Source organism: Equus asinus, chromosome 23, assembly GCF_041296235.1.
Source record: "Equus asinus isolate D_3611 breed Donkey chromosome 23, EquAss-T2T_v2, whole genome shotgun sequence".
NCBI lineage: Eukaryota > Metazoa > Chordata > Mammalia > Perissodactyla > Equidae > Equus > Equus asinus.
In genome coordinates, this window is record NC_091812.1 from 64268606 (window position 1) to 64293053 (window position 24448).

Here is a 24448-nt window from a genome sequence, read left to right on the forward strand (position 1 = left end):
CGGAGAGACAGTGAGAAGCCTTAAAGTTTGTTCCAGAGTGGTAAGAAGGATGCTATTGACCGGCATTGATGCGATGTTAATCTTTGTTTCAGAATGGGCGGTATGGTGATGATAGAAAAGCATTACAGAGTGCCATGGAATTGTAAAGGAAGGAACTTGTGAGCAGTGCCTTGAAAGACAGTTAGGGACCAGCGAGGCATTCCAGGCAGAGGGCACCCAGTACACAGGTAGGGATGTGAATGACTTCTGGAGGTGCTGTAAGTAGTTTGGGGATGGAACACGGAGTATGTGTCTGAGACTGGAGAAGAGATCGGCAGATGGGCAGAGCCTAGTTCATCAGGTGCCTCCCGTGCCGTGCTGAAAGTTTTCTCCATTTATATTCTGAATGTGGGGTAAATCATTGTGCAATTTCAAATAGAGGAATAGCATGACTGTGTTTGCATGTTAGAAAGATTATCGTCCAGGAGATGAAAGATGTATTAGAAGGGGCAAATTGCAGGTGAAGGAAGTCAGTTAGAGACTTCCTGCTGGTGAGAAATGAGGGGACCCAGAAGTCTGGCTGTAGAAAAGGGAGGGGGACTGGCAAATTTGTGAGCTGTCAGACAGGAGTTAGAAAACAATTGGCTGTAAGGGCATTGGAAAGGACGACATCTGGGATGACTTCTGGGTGTTTGTCTTGGGTAACTTGGTGGATGGAGGTGCTACCAAACGTGAAATAGAATCTAGAAGGATTGACAGGAAGTTGGTTTGAACACGATAAAGCATTTAAGTGGAGATGTCCAACAGATAGGTAGCTATAGAGATACAGTTTAGAGAGAAGTTGGTTTGAGGTAGAGATTTAGATATTATTAGTGTTATAGGTGGTGCAAGTTATGGATGGAAATGAGACCTCGTGGGCAGAGCTTCTATGGAGAGGGAGGAAGTCTGAGAAATAACCAGAGGCAGAAAGAAAGGCAGGAAAGTTGAAGGAGGGACCCAGCAGGCAAATAAGGAGAGGAATTCAAGGAGGAGGAGTGTCCAGGGTTGATGTCACTGATCTTCAGAGGCAACAAGTTTAATAGGGACCAGATAGTGCCCATTGGTTATGGGACAGCTTCACAATGTCACTGGTAAGTGGGACAAGAGCAGTCTGGGTGAGATGGAGTGGGACCTAGAGCTGTGAGGTGGAGGTGAGTGGAGTGGGTGACACCTGTTTACTCCATTTCCTCCAGAAGCTTGTCTTAGAGGGAGGTGAGGTGAGCCCATAGCGAGCTCTAGGGGAAGGTTTCGATGGGAGAGATTTGAGATTGGGGAGGTAATAGATTACAGGAATCTAGAAATATGTAATTTCTGAAGCTAGGTTTGTAGAAAGGAAGGAGGATTGAGAGCTGGGTAACAAAGGAACTCCGTTTTACTCGTTGTGGCTTGAGATGACCTTGGGAGCCACTCAGATTAACTTGCCAATATATTACTTAATTGGCTTTTTTCCTTTGTTTTTGTCAGATAAAATTAACTGGATATTCTTTTTTCATTAAACTCATTTCTTTTTTTTTTTGTCTACTTTTTTTGGTTGTTGTTGAGGGAGATTGGCCTTGAGCTAACATCTCTTGCCAATCTTCCTCTTTCTTTTTTTCTCCCCAAAGCCCCAGTACATAGTTGTATATCCTAGTTTTAGGTCATTCTAGCCCTTCTATGTGGGACACTGCCACAGCATGAGCAGTGTGTAGGTCCGTGCCCAGGATCCAAACTGGTGAACCTCACCCTGCCAAAACGGAGCATGCAAACTTAGCCAGTTGGCCACAGGGCCGGCCCCTAAACTCATTTCTTAACTGTAAACTCTGACATAGCTGTCTGTTCACTTTTCACCAAGTGTGCTGTAAAGTACCTTACGTGGAGCACCAGTGAATTTTTCCTGCCCTTTCAAGCTGCCGGCGCCCCCCCCGAAATGTGCAGATAGGTACAAATAATGAAATATGCCCTGTCCGCCCCTGCTCTCCCGAGAGCGCCTTTGCCTCAGGTGGCAGCGTCTGTATGTGCTCCATCCCAGCGTTTTCAGACTTTGCTTTTAGAAGAAATCTGATAAATTCCTGCAGGTATTAATAAAACTCAGTGTACTTCAAAAAATTTGAATATTTTAAAAGGGATCAAGGAGGGAACCTCTCTGTCTGTGGAATTTCACGTCGGAATACCTGTGCGAGAGAGATGTTTAGGAATGGCACCTTTTTACTTTGTTTTTAGTTATTTATTCACTTTTGTTTTATTTTTTTTAATTGAGATACAGTGAACATATAACTCTGTGTAAGTTTAAGGTGTACAACCTGTAGTTTTGATATGTTCATGTCCTGCAGTGTGACTCCCACCGTAGTGTTAGCTGACACTTCTGTCACGTCACACAGTTATTGTTTCTTTTTGTGGTGAGGACAGTGAAGAGATGGTACCTTTTTACTATCCACATTCTGTTTCTGTGTTAAGGTTGGCCAGCCTAGCTTCACATTCCCGTAGTCAAAAATGAAATTAGTGGGAAGGATTCTGCTTGACAGAATAATTAACCAGTCTGTGTTTGAACCAGTTATAAAAGTGAAATCTGTGATTCATCATTTATAAAAGTCTCATTAAAGTAATTTTCTGTTTCCGCACTCAAGAAAGTTTGGTTTTGCATTCTGTGACTGGCTGGCCTCTTCCCAGTCATGCTTTTGGGTAGGTTCTCAGAGCCTCTTTCTTTTGAAGTGTGGTATTTGATAGGCAAGCTACTGTCATTGTCCTCATTACTAAATGATAGAGCTAGTGTGCTGTGCCCCAGCAGCCAGTTGGACTGCTTCTGTCTCGTTTGAATAGATGTATTACTTCTTTGAATGAGACCCCGTCATTCTAAGCACCAAAGAAACCCATAAAGGATCGTGAATTTTGCAATTATACCCAAGTCATTTCAATATGAAATTTGTATGAACCAGTCATTTCATAAAAGGCTTTCGACTTTAAGTTTACGAAGTCAGAACTGTGATTCTGTTATTTCAACAGAAAATATTTATGAAAGTATTTCAGTAATATGGGAAGATTTAAAGATAATATTACACACTTATGTGATGGAACTCTGTATAGTCATGCACCACATAATGATGTTTCGGTCAGTGATAGACCGCGTATGTGATGGTGGTCCCATAAGACTGGTACCGTATAGCCTTGGTGTGTGGTAGGCTGTTCTATCTAGGTTTGTGTAAGTACACTCTATGATTGCACAATGACAAAATCGCCTAACGATGCATTTCTCAGAATGTGTTGCCATCGTTAAGCAACACGTGACTGTACAATCATTGCGTGTTTTTGAAGAATAGTGATGAAGGAAATGCTTATTTTGTTAAAGGCAAAAGAGATACAAAATTCTATATACAATATCCCATTTAAAAATATATTTACAGAAAAAAAGTCTAAAATGAATTACATAATAAGGTCTTACTGAAGAAGCATAAAATCTTTCTTTCTGTTTCAGCCAACCTTCCAGTGCCAACGATTGCAGCAATAGATGGGCTCGCTTTAGGTGGTGGCCTCGAATTGGCCTTAGCATGCGACATAAGAGTAGCAGGTGAGCGTTAATGCTATTAAAACTTTTTAAAAATGGGGTTTCTGCTTACTCTTCAGATGATTCCAAGTATTTTATTCTTTTCCTATTGTTGAGTAGAACATTTAGAAAAAGTCACCTGTTTGGCTTAATGAAGTATTTAAAATTCCCAGTTAAGAAAACAGTCTTTTATGGTCTCTTGTTCAGTCTTAGCAGTAGGAAAGGAGAACAGGAAATGGATCAGACAGCACTGAATTGGCATCTTGGGTCCTGCCCTTGTTAGATCAGTTTCCTCTTCTAAAATAAGGGGAAATGACAGTGCTGTTATGAAGATTAAATGAGTTAATTTATGGCATGTGCCTAGTCCAGGCACTTAATTATTGTTAGCTACAATAATAATAACAACCTTTCTGAGGTTCACTTTCTTCTTGCATGGTTTTCTGAGGATTAGATGAAGTGATTGTGAAAATAATAATGCAAACAGTTAGTGCTGACCATGTGCCGAGTGTTGACCTAGTGCCCAGCGCTTCTCTAAGCACTTGACGTGTATTAACTCACTTCATCTGCCTAACAGCCCTATGAGATAGATGCTTAGTGGTGCCCGAGGAGGCTAGGGCTGAGAGAGTGAAGTCACAAGCCCCAAATCAGTGACTGAGGTGGGATTTGAACCCAAGCAGTCTGGAGTCACAGCCCTCACTCCTGTTACCCTGCCAGAGCACTGTATATTGCCACCGCTGTCCTCGACACTATCTTCTCAACACTATGCTGTGTGGTCACAGCACTATGTCTTTGCTCGCTCATTGCCGTGACGAAGGGGCTCTGGGACCAAGGAATGGGCAAAGCAGCCAGCAAATGCTTGTCAGTGTTCCTCCCCTGGTTCCCACTATCACTTCTGATGGAGCTGCCTGTTAAAAGTAGAGTCAATATAATTGTTTTTAATAGTTTTATGGTGACTGTTGCTTGGGATTTGTAGTTGCTAGTCCATGTGTACATTTTCCCCTTTATTTTAGATCTCTGTTTTCTTGTCTGAAATCACTGGGTTTTAAATTGAAAATCTAAGGTACACGTAATCCATTTATGAAAGAATGATTCTGGGAATTAGGATACAGGAAGTAGTCCAAGTACATTTGGATATGCAAATAAAGAAATAATTAAGATGTTTTAAAGTAGCTGTGAAAACAAACACAAGAAGGAACCCTGTCCAGCTGTCAGAACAGTAAAACCATTTGTCAAAAGTAACTAGAGATTTGGTCTTGAAAAGTTGCCATATCTGATATGATATATTAAGCTGTTTGATCTGGAGGACTATTCAGGCAGCTAAAGAATTCATACTTGTCAGACACAGCCTCTCTCCTCGTCCTGAATAATTAATGGGATCTAAGCCTTCAAACATGACTTGGCAGTGTCAGATCAAATTATGTAGTTACAACCCTGGTCTTTCTGCATCAAAAATTAATTCACTGCTAAGCAATTTTTAACAGAAAATGTTGTGTGAATCTCTTAATATATATAATATAATTTAGAGTGTTTACTTATTTCCATAACTAAATGCCTTCTGAAGTGATTTTTAAAAGGATTTGTGACAGACGTAATTAATAGAATGTAGCTTATTTTACTAAGTTTTTCAAATCATTATGTTTGAATTTGATGATATGGATGTTAATTAATTTTCTTCCTTCCTTTTTAGCTTCCTCTGCAAAAATGGGCCTGGTTGAAACAAAGTTGGCAATTATTCCCGGTGGAGGTATGAATTGTTCACACCCATCTTGATTTGTTCCCCCAAATGGCCTAAGGCACAAAGATGTAATTGAAAGGCAACATTTTGGGTAAAGAGACTAATGCTGCACTGTTTGCTTCTGTAGCAAAGTCTGTATTCCAGATGTGCTCTTTTAGCTTACGTAGATGTGAAGATGGCGGGTACACTGGCTGTTGCTCTCTTTTTGTGCTGTCTTCTGTGCTTTTCTGTATGACTTAATTTTTAAGTTATTGTTCCAGTCACGTTATTCTTGAAGGATTACGCCGATATTTTGAAACTGTTATGTGGGTGTATAAATGTGCATGCCCTCAGAGAGCTTCAGGCCCACGATCAGACCCTGTGGAGGAGGGGCGGGGCTTCCCAGCTTCATGCCAGCTGTCTTGTGTTTCTGTGTGGCAGGACAAAGGTTGGGGTTAGTGGGAGCCTGCGTTTGGAGCTGAGATGGTGCTGTTTCTTCTGTCACTACAAAAAACATAGATGAGCTGCTTCCTTAGGAAGACCTGTTTAAGAAAGCACTTTTCCAACATTGATACTGAAATCTTCCATCACCCAATAAATCTGAAATTTTTGTTCTTTTGTCTGATGTAGAGAATTTGGAGGTAATCCCATTTTGTGAAGTCGTTCTTTCAAAAAGTATACTTCATTTGAAGATGTGCATGTTGATAACTCATTGGTGTATGAATGAAATAATAGTAACAGTATAAAAATTAAAGGCAGTGTTTGAACGCTTCAGGTATGTTTGTACCCGAATAGGTTAAAATTGTATGTTTAACCTTATCATTATAAGAGTATTTGTTCTGATTAGAGTGTGTAAGTAGAGATTAAAACTTCAGTGAAGACTACTCAGATCATTGTATAAGACTCACTAAGTTTTCTACTTTGGTCATCCATGAACATGCTATTCTTGTAGGTAAAAGCATTTAATATCTGCCTGTTCTACCATGTCAACCTGTTTCATGGTGACTAATAAAAACACTGAAAGAAGGATTTGTAAGAAAATGGATCCATTTGAAAAGAATTATTAGATAACTAATGTGTGAAATAAAACAAGATTTGGAAAAAGGATATGACATGTTTTTGAAATTCTTTTAAGAAGTAAGGATTTATTGGTAATTAGGATATAACTCATCCTAGAAAGATAGTGACTGCAGTTGACTGGTGGCCCTTCAGAGGTCTGTCAATCTGGAACCTGTCAGTGTGACCTTATTTGCAAAAAGGGTCTTTGCAGGTGTAGTTAAGTTACGGATCTGGAGAGGAGATCATCCTGGATTATCTGCATGAAGCTTAAATCCAATGACCAGTGTCCTTACAGGGAGAGAAGACTCAGACAAAAGAGGAGAAACAGCCAGGAAAAGGCCATGTGAAGACGAAGACAGATTGGAGAGTTGTGTTGACACGTCACAGAAGGCCAAGGATTGCTGGCAGCTGCCAGAAACTAGGGCGTCTTTTTAAGAGCCTGCAGAAGGAACCCAGCCCTGCCAACATCTTGACTTTGGCCTCTGGCCTCCAGGACTGGGGGAGATAAATTTCTATTGTCTTAAGCCACCAAGTCTGTGGTAATGTGTTACAGCAGCCACAGGAAACGAACACAGTAGTTTTTAATGTTTATGTTTTTGGACAGAGAATTAGTAGGTGACAGAGAGAGGGGGTGGGAGGAAGATGAACTTGGTAATTTGGATATTTACTGTGTCTTGAATATGAAATGTTTTGTATTAAAATCACCAGAAGGTAGAATGGTTATATGAGAGTACTGTTGGGTTTGATTAGATGAAAAAGCTCGATCGATTGTACTCCAGAAATGAAGGTGATAGCGTCCTTCAGCTCCTGCCATCTCCTCCGGGTGCTGTCTGTGCCACGTGAGCTCTAGAGATGAGCGTTTTCTTCCCAGTGGACTGCAGTTCTTTAGGGTCCTCCTCAATAGTGGATCCATTAATCAGCACCCACTTTTTGTAGATTTGATTGAATTTGGGCTATGTATTCACATGAACACAATTATTTTTAAAACTTTTATTAAATAAATGTATTTGCCATAAAATTCAGAATGCTTTAACATTTTCCCATCTATTTATAAAGGATTGTTTTCTTTTTCTTCTCTTTTTTCCTAAGTGAGTCTGGAGGAATATATTTCACTTGCTCCTTTAATGTAATGAAGCTAAAGTTCATAGCTCATAGCATGTATAGTTATGTAGCATTGTATTTTTTATTGAAAATGGATCTAATTCCATAGGAGGGCACATGTTTACTTTTAGATAAAAAGAACTGCACAAAGAATTTTTGGTTCATTTTAACATTGGTCTTATGCTTACCCTAAGTAAAGCCTGAATTTTTTTGAAAGCAGAACAGTTTAAGTAAGATTTTTTATGTATTATCTAAAGGAGCTATTTCTGAAATTTTTGTGAGGGAAAATCCTCTTCTGTTCCATGCACAGATTTTTTTAATCCACATATTTTCACCATCTCCATTTCTTCCCTTCCCTCTCTCATAGAAGATCCTCATATAAAAACACTGCTTTTTTTTTTCCCCCTTAAAAAGCTGTTTATAAATTGGCAAATTTGTCATGCCTAAAATAATCTCTGAGATGTCCTCTCTTTGGCTATAAACATTTCTGTTAACTGTTATAAAGGGCTTTTTATAATAGACACAGTAGACTACACGGAATTTTTTCTCTGTTGTTGGTGGATCTCTTGGCTGGAAGAAGATGCTTACCCCTCTGCCTGTCATAGGTGCTCGTCAAGCAGCCAGGGGGTCTCCTGGGCGGCCGGCGCCCAGCAGTGAACCTTCCCTCACTGTCAGCAGCCACAGCCTTTTGTCTCTTTCAGACAGGAGTAGACAGGCAGAAAAAGTGGGGAGAACTCAGATACAGGAGAATATTGTGGAAAAAATAAATGCTTCGCTTTCCTTTTTAATAGGTGGATGAAATAAATATCTTAGGGTGAAATATATGGACTGCAGCCAGTCTAGAGGATGGATGTGTTCTGAGTCCAACACATAATGCTCTTCTGTCAGACAGGCCCATGGTTCCCATCCTGGGCAGCATTTGAAAGTTAATCCAGATGAAACCGTACCTCTCCATTTGGATTTACTGTATATTTGATAAACACGAAAGAGTTAACCTGATCCACTTGGTTGTCATATAATTATCACTTCTGCTCTTTTGTGATAACAGTTTACTGGGAAATAATTGATCAAAACCTAGCATTTAGTTTTCTTCTTTTTTTTTTTTACTTGAATTTGAACCTGAATAATAATATAATTATTTTTAAGGTATATTTTAGAAATTTTCTTAAAACAAGTTAAATTATAAAATGATTGTTTTGAAAAGATAGTAATGTTCCTAGTGAACATGAGTATTAATGGACCATTACTATAATGCAGGTTTTAGATTAGTTACTAAATTTCAGTTTTTACCAGGAAGGAGATTGTCTAGTTTTTAATGAAAAGGAAGGTGTAAAGGAATGTAGAAACATTAAAACCAAATTGAACTTCTTTAAATAATGTTATATTAGATGCAATTAAAAAATGGAATGTAATTCTCATATACTTATACCAGTACTTTTATTTTTAATATATATATTTGATTATAGACAAATATTATACAGAATACAGTGTTAATGATTTAATGCACTAGGCAATTTAAAGATAATTAAAATTGTTACCCTAGGACCTTCCTATAATATTCTGGATTATATTGGGGATTGTTGTGTACCACATGGCCCTATTCTGTTCTCCAGTATTTTCACCTTTAAGAAAGCAGCTAAACTTCCTGTCTTCTCCCCAAATGGGAGAAGGTTCATAGTATAAAATAAAATTCTCCTTTAGAAATAGCTCCTCAAACAGTACCACTCTTTAACAGATTGATGAGAACCAAATAAAACAAGTTCAGAGGATTAGGAGCCTTTAATTTAGGAGTTTAGGGAGTTTCTTTAAGTTTGCACAGAAATGGTGGGCGGTTTCTCATCCCTGGCCTTTGTTTCTTGCCTCAGCTGCTGGAGGACTTGGAGTTTGTGTCAAGACACCTTATGGTAACTCAGATAACTGTTAAGGCTTTCTGCTTGAGTATACATTGCTGTGGACAAGATGTTTAGTATTTCCTCTGCTCTGTGGTTCTCTTTTATTTTCTCCAGCTCTTTATGTTGGAAATATTCAAACTTTTAAGAAATTGGAAAGGCAGTAAGGTGGACCTCTTTATACCCTTCATCAAGACCTGTCCCTCCCCGGGCCCGCTTCTGCCTCTCTGTCTCCCTCGTCTGCATATCCATATTTTCTTGCTGAAATATTTCAGAGCAACAAGCTGAACCTTTAAATGTTTCAGCATGCCTTTTCTAAGAATAAGAATGGACTCTTATGTAGCCACAGCACTATTATCACACCTAACAAATTAACATGAGTGTTCAGATGTCCCTGGGTGTTTCAAAATATTGTTTGTAGTTGTTTTTTTGTTTTGCTTTTCCAATTCAGGATCCAGTTAAATGTCATACATTGCATTTGGTTAGATCTGTTTTTTTTTAATCTAGATAACTCTTCCATCTCTTTTTGTTTTTTATAGCACTAATTTTTTTGTTTGTTTGTTTGTTTTTACAGAATTCAGGGTTGCACATTCTGACTTGACTAAGTTATTTACTCATGTTTAAACTTAGGTTAAACAATTGTGCCCAGAACAGTAACTGGACCAGGCTCTGTATTTCATTTTCGTTTCATTTGATGGCACTTAATGTCAGGTTGTCTCACTTTGGGTGACGATAACTGATTGCTTGTTTACAGTGGACTAACTGGTACATTTTTAGTGTTCTCTTCTTAGAGACTTTTCAGGGAAAGAATCTTTAATAATTGTTATTGATATGGAAAGTTCCCAAAATTAAAGAAGAAAGGAGGAAAATGAGACCACTGAGGTTTCATGGGCCCAGAACAAGAGTCCCCAGTTCTGTCTGCTTTCTTCTCCCCAGGGGCAGGTCTTTGGGCCGTCACATCTGTCTCGCTGCAGCCTGGGTTTAGCAGTAAGGCAGTCTCTTGGCGTGGTGTCCAGGAACTCTATTTTAAGGTGTGTCTATGAAGTAATGACGGATTTTTAAATCCTGTGTGTGTGTGTGTTGTCCTGAACACAGTAGTCATTTTGGAAAGTTTTGTTTATAACCTTTGTTGAAATCCTCTTAGAATTTACATCAGAATCCGAGCTTATTCTTTTGAATAGCCTCAGCAGTGACTCATCTTTATCCTGTGAGGGTGAATTTGATTTTCATAAATAGCAAAAGACCTTTCTGTGCCAAATCTGATTAATAAGGTCATACTATTTCAGGAAGAAGAAAGGTAGAACAACAAAAATAAGACTGCCTTTCTTAAGAGGCTTCTGTAATGTCAGACCTTTCTCAGTATTTTGAACAGTGGATAGCACTGTGGCATTTAGTGGACTGCTTCCTCAGTGACCTCTCTGAAGGCCAGCTTTCTGAAGTCTACTACATTTATTAAGAGGTCTCATATGCTGCAGAGTCTCACTTCTTTGTACTTTAAAATGTAATTCAGTGACCACTTCACTTCTTTATGTCTAATTAGAGTGTTTTGGAAGTTATTGACTTCCCACTGTCAACAGGCCATTTTGTTAGTTGCTGTGGAGGAAGCAGATGTATATATATGTATATGTATGCACACACACACACACACACACACACACACACACATATATATACATGACTCAGCAATGCTCCTTGGAATTGCTCATCTTAAATCGGGTAGGAGAGATTAAACATGTGTACAACTATCATAACTTCCCTGTTAGTGTAAAGTTGTTGGAATTGAACAGGAATAAGGCAATTTACACCTGGGAATCATGAGTTTGAGAAAATAGCATGGATTCTGTCAGCTACCAGGCTCAGTTTTTAAAGCCTGCAAGGCGGCTCCCCAGCACATCTCTAACCTCCCCTCCTACTGCTGCTCCTGTTGCTTTCACGCTGTGTTCCAGGCATTTTATTCACCTAACTGAGCAGTATTTGTTGAGCCATGCACTGGTGGAGACCCTGTGCATGCAGCCAGGAACACACCAGGAAAGATCAGTGCTGCCATGCAGCTGACAGCCCCGTACAGGGGCAGTGACATGGCGAATGATATTGTGTGAACCGTGGCAGAAGTGCAGAGTACTGGAGAAAAAGACATGGGGGGGGGGGTCTGCGGAGGGGTGGGGGTGTGCACTTTAAAATAGGGGGCTCAGAGGAAGCTTCATTGAGAAGGTAACGTGGGAGTTAAGACTGATAGGAACTGAGGAAATTAATCATACAGACAGGAGGAAGAGCATTTCAGACGAAGGAACCTCCAGGATAAAGGGCTAAGATGGGAGCATGCTGGAATGTTCACCTCAGCCCTGTGACTGTAAGGGACAGGAGGAGGAGATTGGTGGGAGATGCTGTCAGAGAAGCAAGAGGGAGTCCGAGCAGAGAGGTGTTACAGCTTTTACCCTGGATGAGAGGGACCCACAGCAGGTTATCAGCAGAGCTGCAATGTGATCTTAGGCTTTTACAGATTTGTTTGGTTGCCGTGCCAAGAGTAGACACCAGTGGGACCAGGCTAGAGGCAGGAGCCTGTTCCTGCCAAGAGCCTGTTGCTGTAGTTCAAGTGGAGTGTGCCGGGGCCTGGACTGGAACAGTGGCGGATGTGGTGTGGTGTGGCTGGACTCTGGAGAATCTCCTGACAGACTGGATGAGGGACGTAAAAGAGAGAGGGATGTAAAGAATACCTCTAAGGATTCCGGCTGGAGTAAGTAACTGCAACTGCAGAGCTCCCTTCAACTGAGATGTGGAAAGCTGACAAGAGCAGATCTGGAAGAGACACTGAGGAATATTGTTTTAGATATGTTTGGTTAAAAATAATCATTAAACATTCAAGTGCCATTTTAATCAAGTAGACGGTTGTGCAAATGTGGAGTTTAGGAGAGTGGTCTGGGCTGAAAATAAAAATGTGGAATTAATTTTTTTCCTGGCATCAACTGCTCTGTTCTAAAAAAACCCAGAAATGGACATTGGCACAGAGAGGGAGGACTCCAGGAGAATCCTTCTAGTTCAGGCTCGAGAAATTGGGAAATGAATTTCCTGGTAGCAACAGCATTGGTAGCCAGGACCCAGAACACCAGAAATGCTGAGGGAGGAGAACATTCTTCAGTCAGAAGACCTATTTTCTGAGGAGGGTGGGGGCAGGTCCCACTGCTTCTCTTTTCTCTGTCTGCTGTTTGGCCCTGGACACAGCATAGTTGGAAGTGCAAGACAGAGCAAGGTAAATGCAACCCTAGTGTTCTCACCAGAGGACCAACAAAGGGGAGCCCCAGGAACTCGAAAGTACCAGGGAGATGGTGAAGAATGAGGAGCTCAGGTAGGGGACCCCTTAGAATCACTTGTGAACTCCTGGACTAGCTCCCAGGCTGTGCATGTGTGTCTCTGATGCTAAACAGCAGACCAAACACTTGGAGAATTTGAACCAAGAGATGGACCAGTGCCCACATCCGAGACTGGCCAAAGGCTTCGAAAACTTAACTGACACTGAAACTGCAATCCACGGAAAGCTGGTTGGGTGCAGCCTGAATATGACCAAGCTGATTGAATGCTAAAACAGAAATGTCCAGGTCAGAGTTACTCAGCATATGAAGAACCGAAAATCTCAACTTGCATGGTCGAGAGACTATCAACAGATGCCAACTAAGATGACAGATGTTAGAATTATCTGAGAAAGATTTTAAAGCAGCTATTACAAAAATGCTCCAAGAAGTAAGGGTGTACAGTTTCAGTTGTCTCCTCTTCACCTTGTTGGTGAGGGAGGAATTCCTGTCCCAGGTTTCTGGGGATGGCTGAACATATGACACCTGACCCTGGACAGATGAGATCTATAGCAGTTTGTTAGTCAGTTAAACTCACAGCCCAGGGGAGGAAGACACCCATGCCATGCAGGGCTGCATGGAGCTTCTGCTCGGGAGCAGAGTGAAAAAACAGGCTGTAGGAGGTAGGCTTTGAAGTGAGCAGAAGGGGGGGTGCCCCCTGGTTCCTTCGGGAGGATGCGATTGGCTTGTTTGAGTAATTCCATGGTCTGGCAGGGAACTGGAACCCACTATCCAGTGGTGAGTAGAAACTGCCTGGTCTCCTTAATGAGGAGGGTTGTTTGGCTAGGGGACTTAGCCATGGGAGCAGAGTCGGGAGGGGAGCTTGTGATCAAACTATTTGTGCTTCACCTGGTTTCCTTAGACGTTAGGCCGCACATGATATTGGACTTGATTTTACGCCTTACATCACATGAACAAATGGAAATCTAGAAAGTTTCAGAAAAGAAATGAAAGATGTAAAGTACCCACAAATAGAAATTTTAGGACTGAGAAACACAATAATAGCCAAAATTAAAAAAACACACTGGATGGACTGAATTGCAGAATAGAGATGACAGAAGAGTGAGTGAACTTGAAGACGGAACACTAGGAATTATATAGTCTGAGTAACAGAGAAAAAAGACTGAACAAATGGGCTGAACTTCAGGCACTCCTCTATGGGACAATACTGAAATGTTTAACATTTGTGTCACAAGAGTCCCAGAAGGAAAAGAGAAAGAGTGTGGTTCAGAAAAAAAAATACTTGAAGAAATAATGGCTGAAGACTTTGCAAATTTGGTGAAAGACATAAATGTTAAGGATTTAAGAAGCTGAGTAAACCTAAACAAGATAAACCCAAAGAAATCCATGACCAGACACATCATAAACTGCTTAAAACTAAAGACCAAAGAAAATCTTGAAAGTCAGAGGAGAGTAACACATTATATACAGGGAAACAATGACTTGAATGAATAGGTTCCTCATCAGAAACAGTGTAATCCAGAAATAAGTGGAAACAACATTTCTAAACTGCTAAAAAAACTGTCAACCTGGAATTCTATCTCAAGAGAAAATGTCCTTTAGGAATGAAGGTGAAATAAGAATGTTCTCAAATTAAGGAAAACTAAGAGAATTTATTGCCTGCAGAGCCAGTGTGGTGTTGGTGAAAGGATAGACACATTGATCAGTGGAACACAACAGAATCCAGAAATAGACCCATACAAATGGTATATATCAAGGTGTATCAGGTGATGGCCAGGTGATATTTGACAAAGGTACACAGCAGTTCAGTGGAGGAAGTACGGTGTTGGAAAAGATGGCCATGTATATGCAAAAATAAAATAACCTGAGTCTCACACTTTGTACAAAAATTAACTCAAAATCCATAAATTTAAATGTAAAATGTAAAATTATACAAATCTTTGAAGCTTACTGAAGCCAGAGACTGTCTCTCTCATTCCCAGAATTTGAGACCCCAGGGCTGGTCAGCATTCAGTGAGTTAGTAAATGTGTAAATTACTGCTCTTCAAGGAGAGGGAATGAGGTTAACTTCAAAGAGTGGTTACACAGAGTAAATTGGAGAATTACTATTACAGGAATATTTTGTTTACTTCAACGGCATGTTTTTCTTCATTAAAATTCACTTTATTGCTGTATGTGGCCAAATTATGTAAGTAATGGAATAGAATTAGTCAGCAATTTATAAGTACTTTTATTTCCTTATGACCTCAGATTGATGTTAGTGACTATTCTCATTTTTGTTTTATTTTTTCTTGTTTTTTTTTAATAACTAGTAACTTGGTATTTTAAGAAACCAGATTATTCTTTTTGTGAACAGCATGTTACTTTCCTGTTGTTTAGTGTAATCAAGATAGCCTTAGCTGCATTTGAACATTCTATAGTGTTTATTGTATGCATCAAGTTAAATAACTGGTTTTAAGAATTGCTTGAAGCAGTGTAGAAAGCACATGTCTGAGAGCAATTAAATGAAATATGTAAAAAGTTCATAAAGGAAGGTAAATTTGTAAATTGGGAAGAGTGGCAATTCATTTCCCCCATCTTTTAAAAATAAAACTGAATTTGCTTTTCACAAATCACCCATTTTGGTGACTAGTTTTTGAATCTCTAATGCCTGTAAAGGGCAAAACAGGGTGTGAAGTGTTCAGACTTGCCCTCAGTGCGTGCCCCTGAGCATTTTATCTTACAAAATACATGTCCAGTCTAATGATAACAAGAACGCTCATCTGTAGCTGTAGAGTTAAGGTTACATCCTTTTCACTTAGACACACTAGATGCGCCTACCCACAAGGCACTGGTGTTTGTGACTGAGTGCCTGATGAGCTGCTGTCTCTGCCTGCTGACAGAGTGGTGGTTCACGGGAGGAGTTCTGAGCTGAGCCCATCTGGACTTGATTCCCGCCTCTCTCACTAAACTCTATTTCATTAGGCAAGTTATTTCTGCACATTATATTTCAGTTTCTTCTTTAGTAAATTGAAGGTGATGATAATGTCCGAATCACAGGGCCATCGTGAGAATTGGTGAGGATAGTATGTGGGCTTATAATATTACTGGTGCGTTAGCAGGACAGACACTTAACTTTATTATTATTTCTGTTGTAATTTCTTTTTACTGCTGAATGGTATCGCATTGTATCGATATACCACAGTCTGATTATCTGTTCACTTGGATAGGCACTTGGCTTATTTCCAGTTTTAGAGTATTACAAGTAAAGCTGTTGTAAACATTTGTGTGTAAGTCTTTGTATGGTCATAGGCTTTCAGTTATCTTGGGTAAATGCCCAAGGCTGGAATGACTTCATATGATAAGTGTATGTTTACATTTTTAATAAACTGCTAAACTGGTTTCCAATGTGAATGGACCAGCCGTCTGTGAGAGTTCCTGCTAGCAGTAATGAGAATTCCAGTTTCTTTTGCATCCTCACCAGTGCTTGGTATGCTCACCAATGCTTGGTATGATTTCAGTCCTTCTCATGAGTGTGTGGTATCTCATTGTGGTTGTAGTTTGAATTTCCCTAGTGTCCAATGATATTAAGCATCTTCTCATGTACTTACTTACCATCTATATTTCTTCTTTGATGATGTAACTGTTCAAGTTCTTTACCCATTTTTAATTGGGTTTTATTACTGAGTTTTGAGTTATTATTATGTTTCCTTATTATTATTATTATTGAGTATTTTTCAGAGAGATGCTTTGAGATTATTTTCTTTCCATCTCTGACTTGACTTTTCGTTCTCTTAGCAAGTCTTTGAAAGAGCAGCGGATTTTAATTTTGCTGAAGTTCATTTTATCAGTTTGTTCTTTCATGGCTTGTGATTTTGGTGTGTCTAAGAAATCTTCGCCTCAACCAAAGTCACAAATGTTTTTCTCCTATGTTTTAAAGGGACTGCTTGGTTTTTTGCTATTGAGGTGTATGAGTGTCTTTATATATTTTGGATATGAACTCATTATCAGATACATGATTTGCAAGTATTTTCTTCCATTCCATAGGTTGCCTTTTCATTTTGTTGATGGTTTCCTTTGCTGTGCAGAAGTTTTTTAGTTTGATGTAGTCAAACTTGTTTATTTTTTGCTTTGTTGCTTGTGCTTTTGTTGTCAAATCCAAAAAATCCTCATCAAGATTGATCTCAAGGAGCTTACCTAAGCCTGTGTTTTCTTCTAGGAGTTTTCTGTTTTCAGGTCTTACGTTCAAGTCTTAATCCATTTAAAATTGATTTTTATGTATGGTGTAAGATAGTGGTCCAGTTTCATTGTTTTGCATATACCTGTCCAGTTTTCTCACACAATTTATTGAAGATTGTCCTTTCCCCATTGCATATTCTTGGCTCCTTTGTCATAAATTAATTGGCCATATATGCAAGGGTTTATTTCTGGGCTTTCTGTTCTGTTCTGTTTATTTATATGTCTGTTTTTAAGCCAATACCGTACTGTTGTGATTACTGTAGCTTTGTAATATAATTTGAAATCAGGAAGCATGATGGCTCCAGCTTTGCTCTTCTTTCTCAGGGTTGCTTTGGCTATTCGGGGTCTTTTGTGGTTCCATACAAATTTTAGGATGTGTGTACTACTTTTGTGAAAAATGCCCTTGGAATTTTGATAGAGATTTCACTGAATCTGTAGATTGCTTTGGGTAGTATGGACATTTTAATAATATTAATTCTTTCAGTCCATGAACATGGAATATTTTTCCATTTATTTGTGTCTTCATTTTCTTTCATCAGTGTCTTACAGATTTTCAGTGACAAGTTTTTCACTTCCTTGGTTAAATTTCTTCCTAGATATTTTATTCTTTTTGATGCAATTGTAAATGGAATTGTTTTCTTAATTTCTCTTTCTGATAATTCATTATTAATAGTGTAGAAGAATGCAACTGATTTTTGCATATTGGTTTTATATTCTGCAACTTTACTGAATTTGTTTATTAGCCCTCACAGTTTTTTGGTGGAATCTTTAGGGTTTCTGTATATAATATCATGTCATGTTCAGATAGTGACAGTTTTACTTTTTCCTGTCATATTTGTATGTATTTTCTTTCTTTTTCTTGCCTAATTGCTCTGGTTAGGACTTCCAATACTATGTTTTATTAAAGTGGCAAGAGTAGACATCTTTGTTTGTTCCTGATCATGGAAGAAAAGGCTTCAGCTTTTCACCTTCAGTATGATGGTAATTGTGGGCCTGTAATATATGGCCTTTCTTATGTTAAGATACATTCCCTCCCTACCTACTTTGTTGAGAGTTTTTGTCATGAAAGGATGTTAAACTTTGTCAAGTCCTTTTTCTGCATCTGTTGAGATGATCATATGGGTTTTATCCTTTGTTTTGTTAATGTGGTGTATTGCATTGAGTGATTTGTGGATATTGACCCATCCTTACATTCCTGAAATAAATCCAGTTGATCATGGTCTATGATCCTTTTAATGTATTGTTGTAATTGATTTGCTAATGTCGTGTTGGGGATATTTGCACCCATGTATGTCAGGGATATTGGCCTGTAATTTTCTTGTGGTGTCCTTGTGTGGTTTTGTTATCAGGGTAATGGTGACCTCAAAAAATGAGTTTGGAAGTGTTCCCTCCTGTTTTTTAGAGAAATTTGAGAAGGATTAGTATTAATTCTTCTTTAAATGTTTGGTAGAATTCACCAGTGAAGCCATGTGGTCTTGGAATTTTGTTTGATGGTAGGTTTTTGATTACTGATTCAGTCTCCTTACTAGTAATCACTCTGTTCAGATTTTCTGTTTCTTCATGATTCAGTCTTGGTAGGTTGTCTGTTTCTGGGATTTACTCATTTCTTCTTGGTTGTCCAGTTTGTTAGTGTATAATTGTTCATTGTAGTCTCTTATAATTCTTTTATTTCTGTAGTATCTATTGTAATGTCTTATCTTTCATTTCTGATTATCTTTATTTGAGTTTTCTCTCTTTTTATTTCTTGGTGAATCTCACTAAAAGTTTGTATATTTTATCTTTTCAAAAACCGTGCTGTTAGTTTCATTGATCTTTTCCATTGTCTTTTGGGTCAGTATTTTATTAATTTCCACCCTCATCTTTGTTATTTCCTTCCTTTTACTAACTTTGTTCTTTTTGTAGTTCCTTGAGGTGTGAAGTTAGATTGATTATTTGAAATTTTTCTTGTTTCTTGAGGTTCACGTTTTATTATTATGAACATCTCTTATAACTGATTTTGCTGCATTCCATAAGTTTTGGTATGTTGTACTTCCGTCTTTATTTGTCTCAAGATTTTTTTAATTTCTTCTTTGACCCATTGTTCAGGAGCATGTTGTTTAATCTCCACATACTTGTGAATTTTCCCGTTTTCTTCTTATAATTGATTTCTAGTTTCATACCATTTTGGTTGGAAAAGATGCTTGATAGGAGTTTATTGACTTGTTTTGTGGTCTAACATTTTCTTTATCCTGGAGAATGCTCCACATGTGCTTGAGAAGAAAGTGTGTTCTGTTGTTTTTGGACGGAATATTCTGTATATGTCTGTTAAGTCCATCTGGTCTAACATGTTATTTAAGGCCAGTGTTTTCTTAGTGATTTTCTGTCTGGAAGACCTATCCATTGATGAAAATGGGATATTAAAGTCCTCTAATACTATTTTATTGCTGTCTCTTTCTTCCCTTAGGTCTGTTAATATTTGCTTTATATGTTCATGTACTCCTTTGTTGGGTGCATAAGTATTTACAAATATTATATCCGCTTGTTGGATTGACCCCTTTATCATTATATAATATTAGACCTTCTTGATCTCTTATTACAGTCTTTGTCTTAAAGTCTATTTTGTGTGATATAAGTCAAGCTGTCCCATCATTTTTGGTTTCCATTTGCATGGAATACCTTTTTCCACCCCTTTACTTACAGTCTGTGTGTGTCCTTTCATCTGAAGTGAGTCTTTTGTAGGCATATAGATAGCACTTATATTTGTTAATGTATTCAGCCATTCTATGTCTTTGGAGATTTAATCCATTTACATTTAGAGTAGGTATGTACTTATTGACATTTTGTTAATTGTTTTCTGGCCGTTTTTTAATTCCTTTGTTTCTTCTTTTGCTCTCTTTGTAATTGGATGATGTTTTTGTAATGGTATGCTTAGATTCCTTTCTCTCTCTCTTTTGTGTATCTACTATAGGTTTTTGCTTTGTGGTTACCATGAGGCTTATGGAAAACAATTTATAAGTCTGTTTTAAGTTGGTAACAACTTAAGTTTGAATGCATTCTAAAGCTCTACGGTTTTACCTCCCTTCCCCCAGTTTTTATGTTTTTGATGTCACATTTTACATTTTATCTTGTGTATCCATTAACAAATTATTGTAGTTATAGTTATTTTTACTACTTTTGTCTTCTAACAATTTTGCTAGCTTTATAAGTGATTAACTCACCACCTTTACATTAGGTTGTTCTGAATTTTACTATATATTTACCTTTACCAGTGAGATTCATACTTTTGTAAGTTTACCTGCTACTAATTAGTACCCTTTTGTTTCAGCTTAAAATAAGTCCTTTAAAGTGTTTTGTAAGGCTAATCTAGTGGTGATGAACTCCTTAACTTTTCCTTTTCCAGAAAACTTTTTATCTCTCCTTCAGTTCTGAAGACAGCTTTGCCCACTATTCTTGGTTGGAAGTTTCTTTTTTTCAGCACTTGGAATATATTGTGACATTCCCTTCTGGCCTGCAAAGTTTCTGCTGAAAAATCTGCTCATAGTCTTACACAGGGTTCCCTCTTACCTAACAAGCTGTTTTTCCCTTGCTTGTTTTGAGATTCTATCTTTGTCTTTAATTTTTGAAACTTTAATTATAGTTATAATGTGTTTTCGTATGGTTCTCTTTGAGTTTATCTTGTTTGGAACTCTCTGGGCTTCCTGATCTTGATGTCTTTTTTACCCCCCAGGTTAAGGACGTTCTGAGCTGTTATTTCTTCAAGTAAGGTTTCTACCCCTTTCTCTCTCTCTTCTCCTTCTGGGACCCCTATGATATGAATGTTGGTCCACTTGATGTTGTCACGTAAGTTTCTTAAGCTTTCTTTATTCTCTTTCATTCTTTGTCTTTTTGTTACTCTGATTGGATGAGTTCCACTGCCCTATTTTTGAGTTCATTGATCCTTTCTTCTGCTTTATCTAGTCTTTTGTTGAACCCCTCTATTGTATTTTCAGTTAAGTTATTGTATTCTTCAACTTTGTGACTTCTATCTGGTACCTTCTTACGTTTCCTGTCTCTTTATTTAAATTCTCACTTTATTCATATATTCTTCTCCTGTTCTCAGTGAGCATTGTTTTGACCATTATTTTGAACTCTGTATCAAGTAAATCACTTATCTCTGTTTCATTAAGCTCTTTTTCTGAGGTTTTATCTTATTCTTTTGTTTGGAATATATTCCTGTGTTACTTCACTGTCCTTGACTCTGTGTTGGTTTCTATGCATTATGTAAAACAGCCACCTCTCCCAGTCTTGGAGATGAACCTTATCATTCACTCCTGCACTGGCTCTTGGTTGTCTCGAAAGCCTTTGTGATTGTCCAAGCAGCCTGTTTATTCTCAGTGGCTCCAGTAGTTGAGGGTGTGCCAAGACTTGTCAGTGTCCCAAGGATCTCAGTCAGCATCTGGATTCAGGCTGATTGGAAGCCAGACCCTCAGGCAGCAGCTTTTAAAGTATCCCAGTATATCTCTTTCACGGGAAGGCTGGGAGCTTGGCATTTCCCTTTGCTCCCTCTGCACTGAGTCCTGAGGTGATAGCCAGTAAGAACTGTTTCTCTGTTTGCTGCTGTCCTGTTGAACCCATTAACACAAGCCCCGCTGGCCAAGAGAGCAAGGCTATCAAGGAATGTATCTTCTGGGCCACAGCCACAGGAGCTGGGGTGCCAGACATGTGCACAAGACGCCAGTGACCTGGGGCAGCGTGGATGGAGAGCATGAAGATGCTGCTTGTCAGCCTCCTGGTGCCTGGAGAGGATTGTAGTTGGCTCCTTGAGGTGTTTTTAATTAGAAGCTAATAGGCCTCTTTCAGAGAAATACTGGACCCTTCAGTCCACTTCCTCTCCACTGTGCCATGGGGTGTAGCCAGTTAAGAATTCTTTCTCTATTTGTTACAGTCCTGTGGGACCGGTGAACATAAGCCGCTGTGGCCACCAGAGCCAGGTGATCAAGGCGTGTCTCCTGGTGGCAGTTACAAAAATCAAGGTGCCAAACGTATGCACAAGTTCATTTCCAGGAGATACTGGTGACCTGGAGGGAGGCAGAGAGTGCGCAGAGATGGCTCCCACCAGCCTCCGAGGTCTTTGGAGATTGTTTCAGCAGGTCTAGGTGCACATTGAATTAGATGCCTGCCCTCAGGCTGAAGCTTTAAGGTAAGCAAATAGGCCACTTTCACAGAAAGACTGGGCGCTTTTCAGCCCCTGTCTCTGTGGTGGGCCTGCGAGGGTGGCCACGTGAGTCTGCACAAGCCCTGTATTAACCGTTGCTCAGTTCACTGTAGCCTTGTGGCTCTCATGGACATAAGCCCTGTCAACTTGAAGCTGGACATTTTGGGGTTTCGTCTCTCAGGTGCAGGGCTTAAAAAGTTGGGGTATCTGATGTGGGGTTCACACCCTTTGCTCCCAAGGGAGAAGCTCGGAGTTATGAGTTCCCTCCAGATTTTGCATCACTGTGCAGGGGGTGGGGTCTGTGATGAGATTGTGTCTCAGCCTCCCCTACCTGTTTTGATGTAGGTTTTTCCTCATTTGCCTGATGTGTAAGAGTTGCTCAGCTAGCTTTTGGGTTTTTTTCAGAGGAAATCGTTCTGTATTAACTGTAGATTTGGTGTGTACCTGGGAGGAGGTGAGCTCAGGATCCTCTTATGTCAACATCTTGAACCAGAACCAGTTGCATTATTTTTGTCAGTGACTGATAGCTTAATCAGAAAAGTCCTCTTATGTACATCCAGACTGATTGTTGTTGTTTTTCCATTCATTGAAATCTCACCAGACTACTTCGAGGATCTGTTACCCACAAAGGTGAAATCAAACTTAAGAGTATCAGTCCTTTTTAAAATTCTTTTAGTTTTTATTTATTTTGTTTTATTTATCTTTTTTGCTGAGGAAGATTTGCGGTGAACTAACATCTGTTGCCTATCTTCCTGTTTTGTATCTAGGTCACCCCCACAGCATGGCCACTGACCAGTGGTGTAGGTCCATGCCCGAGAACCAAACCTGGGCCACTGAGGTGGAGCACGCCCAACTTAACCACTAGGCCACGGGGCCATCCAAGAGTATCAATCTTAAAAGTCATTTAGCATGTGTATTTGAAAGGCTCACCTTTCCTTTGAAATAGATGCACGAATTTTTTAGTCATTTGTTACACAGAGGTGAAAAAGGCCCTGTTAACATTCAGATTTCTTGTTTTTGTATGTAAAATTGGCTTTTATTAAATAAGATTTTTGCTGCGTGTAGGATTATGTTGCTAAACTAGAATGTGTTTTTATAGTCACATGTCTCACATTTCCCTTTTGTTTATTTTTTCATTTTATAGTAGCACTTTGTGAATATATCTTGGACCCCTCCAATCACTAGTCTTGGCAGCCTTTTGTGGCAGCCGTGTTGTAGGATCCTAGCAGCCAGTTAGGTTCTTTTGCTACACTTTCTTCCTCTTATCTTCTACTTTCTCCTGTCTCTTTCCTGATATCTCATGGTTAGAAAATCGCCTCCCTCCCTCCAGCCTCCTCCAGTGGGGACATCTTGAAGCCATGTCCCCTCGGGGGGGTCTTCTGTAAGAGTTGTTGTAACCTCCATTCATAAGAAAGAAATGATGCTTCTTTAAAATCTAACTCCCAGAGCACTCAAACACAAAAGTAATACTGCTGTTTTTTTTAAAAAAGGAAAGCATATTAACACTAATAATGTATGACTAGAAATGCAAAATAATAATGGGAAACAGTTCTGGGGAATTTCGAAATTAAATTTATTTTTTAGTAATTGATAAATTTCTTAAAAGCAGTTGCCTGTGTGGTCTCATGTCACTTGATTTTAATTCAAACAGTAGGGAAATATTAGTCCCAGTAAGTAATTAGTATTAAGCATTGGATGCCTATCATTGCAGAATATAAAATGTAGTTACCAATATATTAATACAGATATATGTAGGGTTTTTTCCCTAAAAATTTGATCATATTGCACATTGTTTTCTGTGATTTGCTGTTTTTGATTTAATGGTCTATTTTAGATATTTCTACTTGTCTAATTTATAATGCTAGTAGAAAAACTTCTGGTGTTTCACTGTAAAGCATTCTCCTGGCCTTTACTTTGAGGTATATTTCCATAATCCTATGAAGGAAATATCTTGTTACATTGATATGTTGAATTTTTTGATACTTGAATTGTTTAGATTTTCTTTTGTTGAAAGATTCTAGCTTTCATGGAGTGAACTGCTCTGGTAAAGGTATATTATTCTTTCATACTTAGTAATACATTTGGATTCCATATGCCTATATTGGAAAGGTATTTTTTAAGGCTTTCTTTTTTTTGTTTTTTTAAAGATTGGCACCTGAGCTAACATCTGTTGACGATCTCCTTTTGTTTTTTGTTTTCTTCTTCTTCTTCTTCCCAAAGCCCCCCATTGCATAGTTGTATATTCTAGTTGTAGGTCCCTCTGGTTGTGCTATGTGAGACGCTGCCTCAGCATGGCCTGATGAGCGATGCCATGTCCCTGCCCAGGGTCTGAACTGGTGAAACCATGGGCCACCGAAGCGGAGTACGTGAACTTAACCACTCGGTCACAGAGCCAGCCCCTAAGTCCATTTTTATAGATGAAATTGGTTTGAAGTTTTGTTTCAGTGTTGTCTT

General features: G+C 39.0%; 1 protein-coding gene across 7 annotated transcripts in view; it reads left to right on the top strand.

The window, feature by feature from the left end:
- Positions 1-24448, top strand: part of AUH (AU RNA binding methylglutaconyl-CoA hydratase) — a 152511-nt gene that overhangs the window by 57200 nt on the left and 70863 nt on the right. For 6 of the 7 annotated variants that reach the window (XM_014854670.3, XM_070495981.1, XM_044756544.2 and 3 more), the window contains 2 exons: positions 3467-3559; positions 5223-5279. The exons of the other annotated variant lie outside the window; for it this stretch is intronic. In XM_014854670.3, coding sequence (XP_014710156.2) covers positions 3467-3559; positions 5223-5279 — 150 coding nt within the window. The remainder of the gene's footprint in view (positions 1-3466; positions 3560-5222; positions 5280-24448) is intronic. 7 annotated transcript variants of the gene reach the window in all.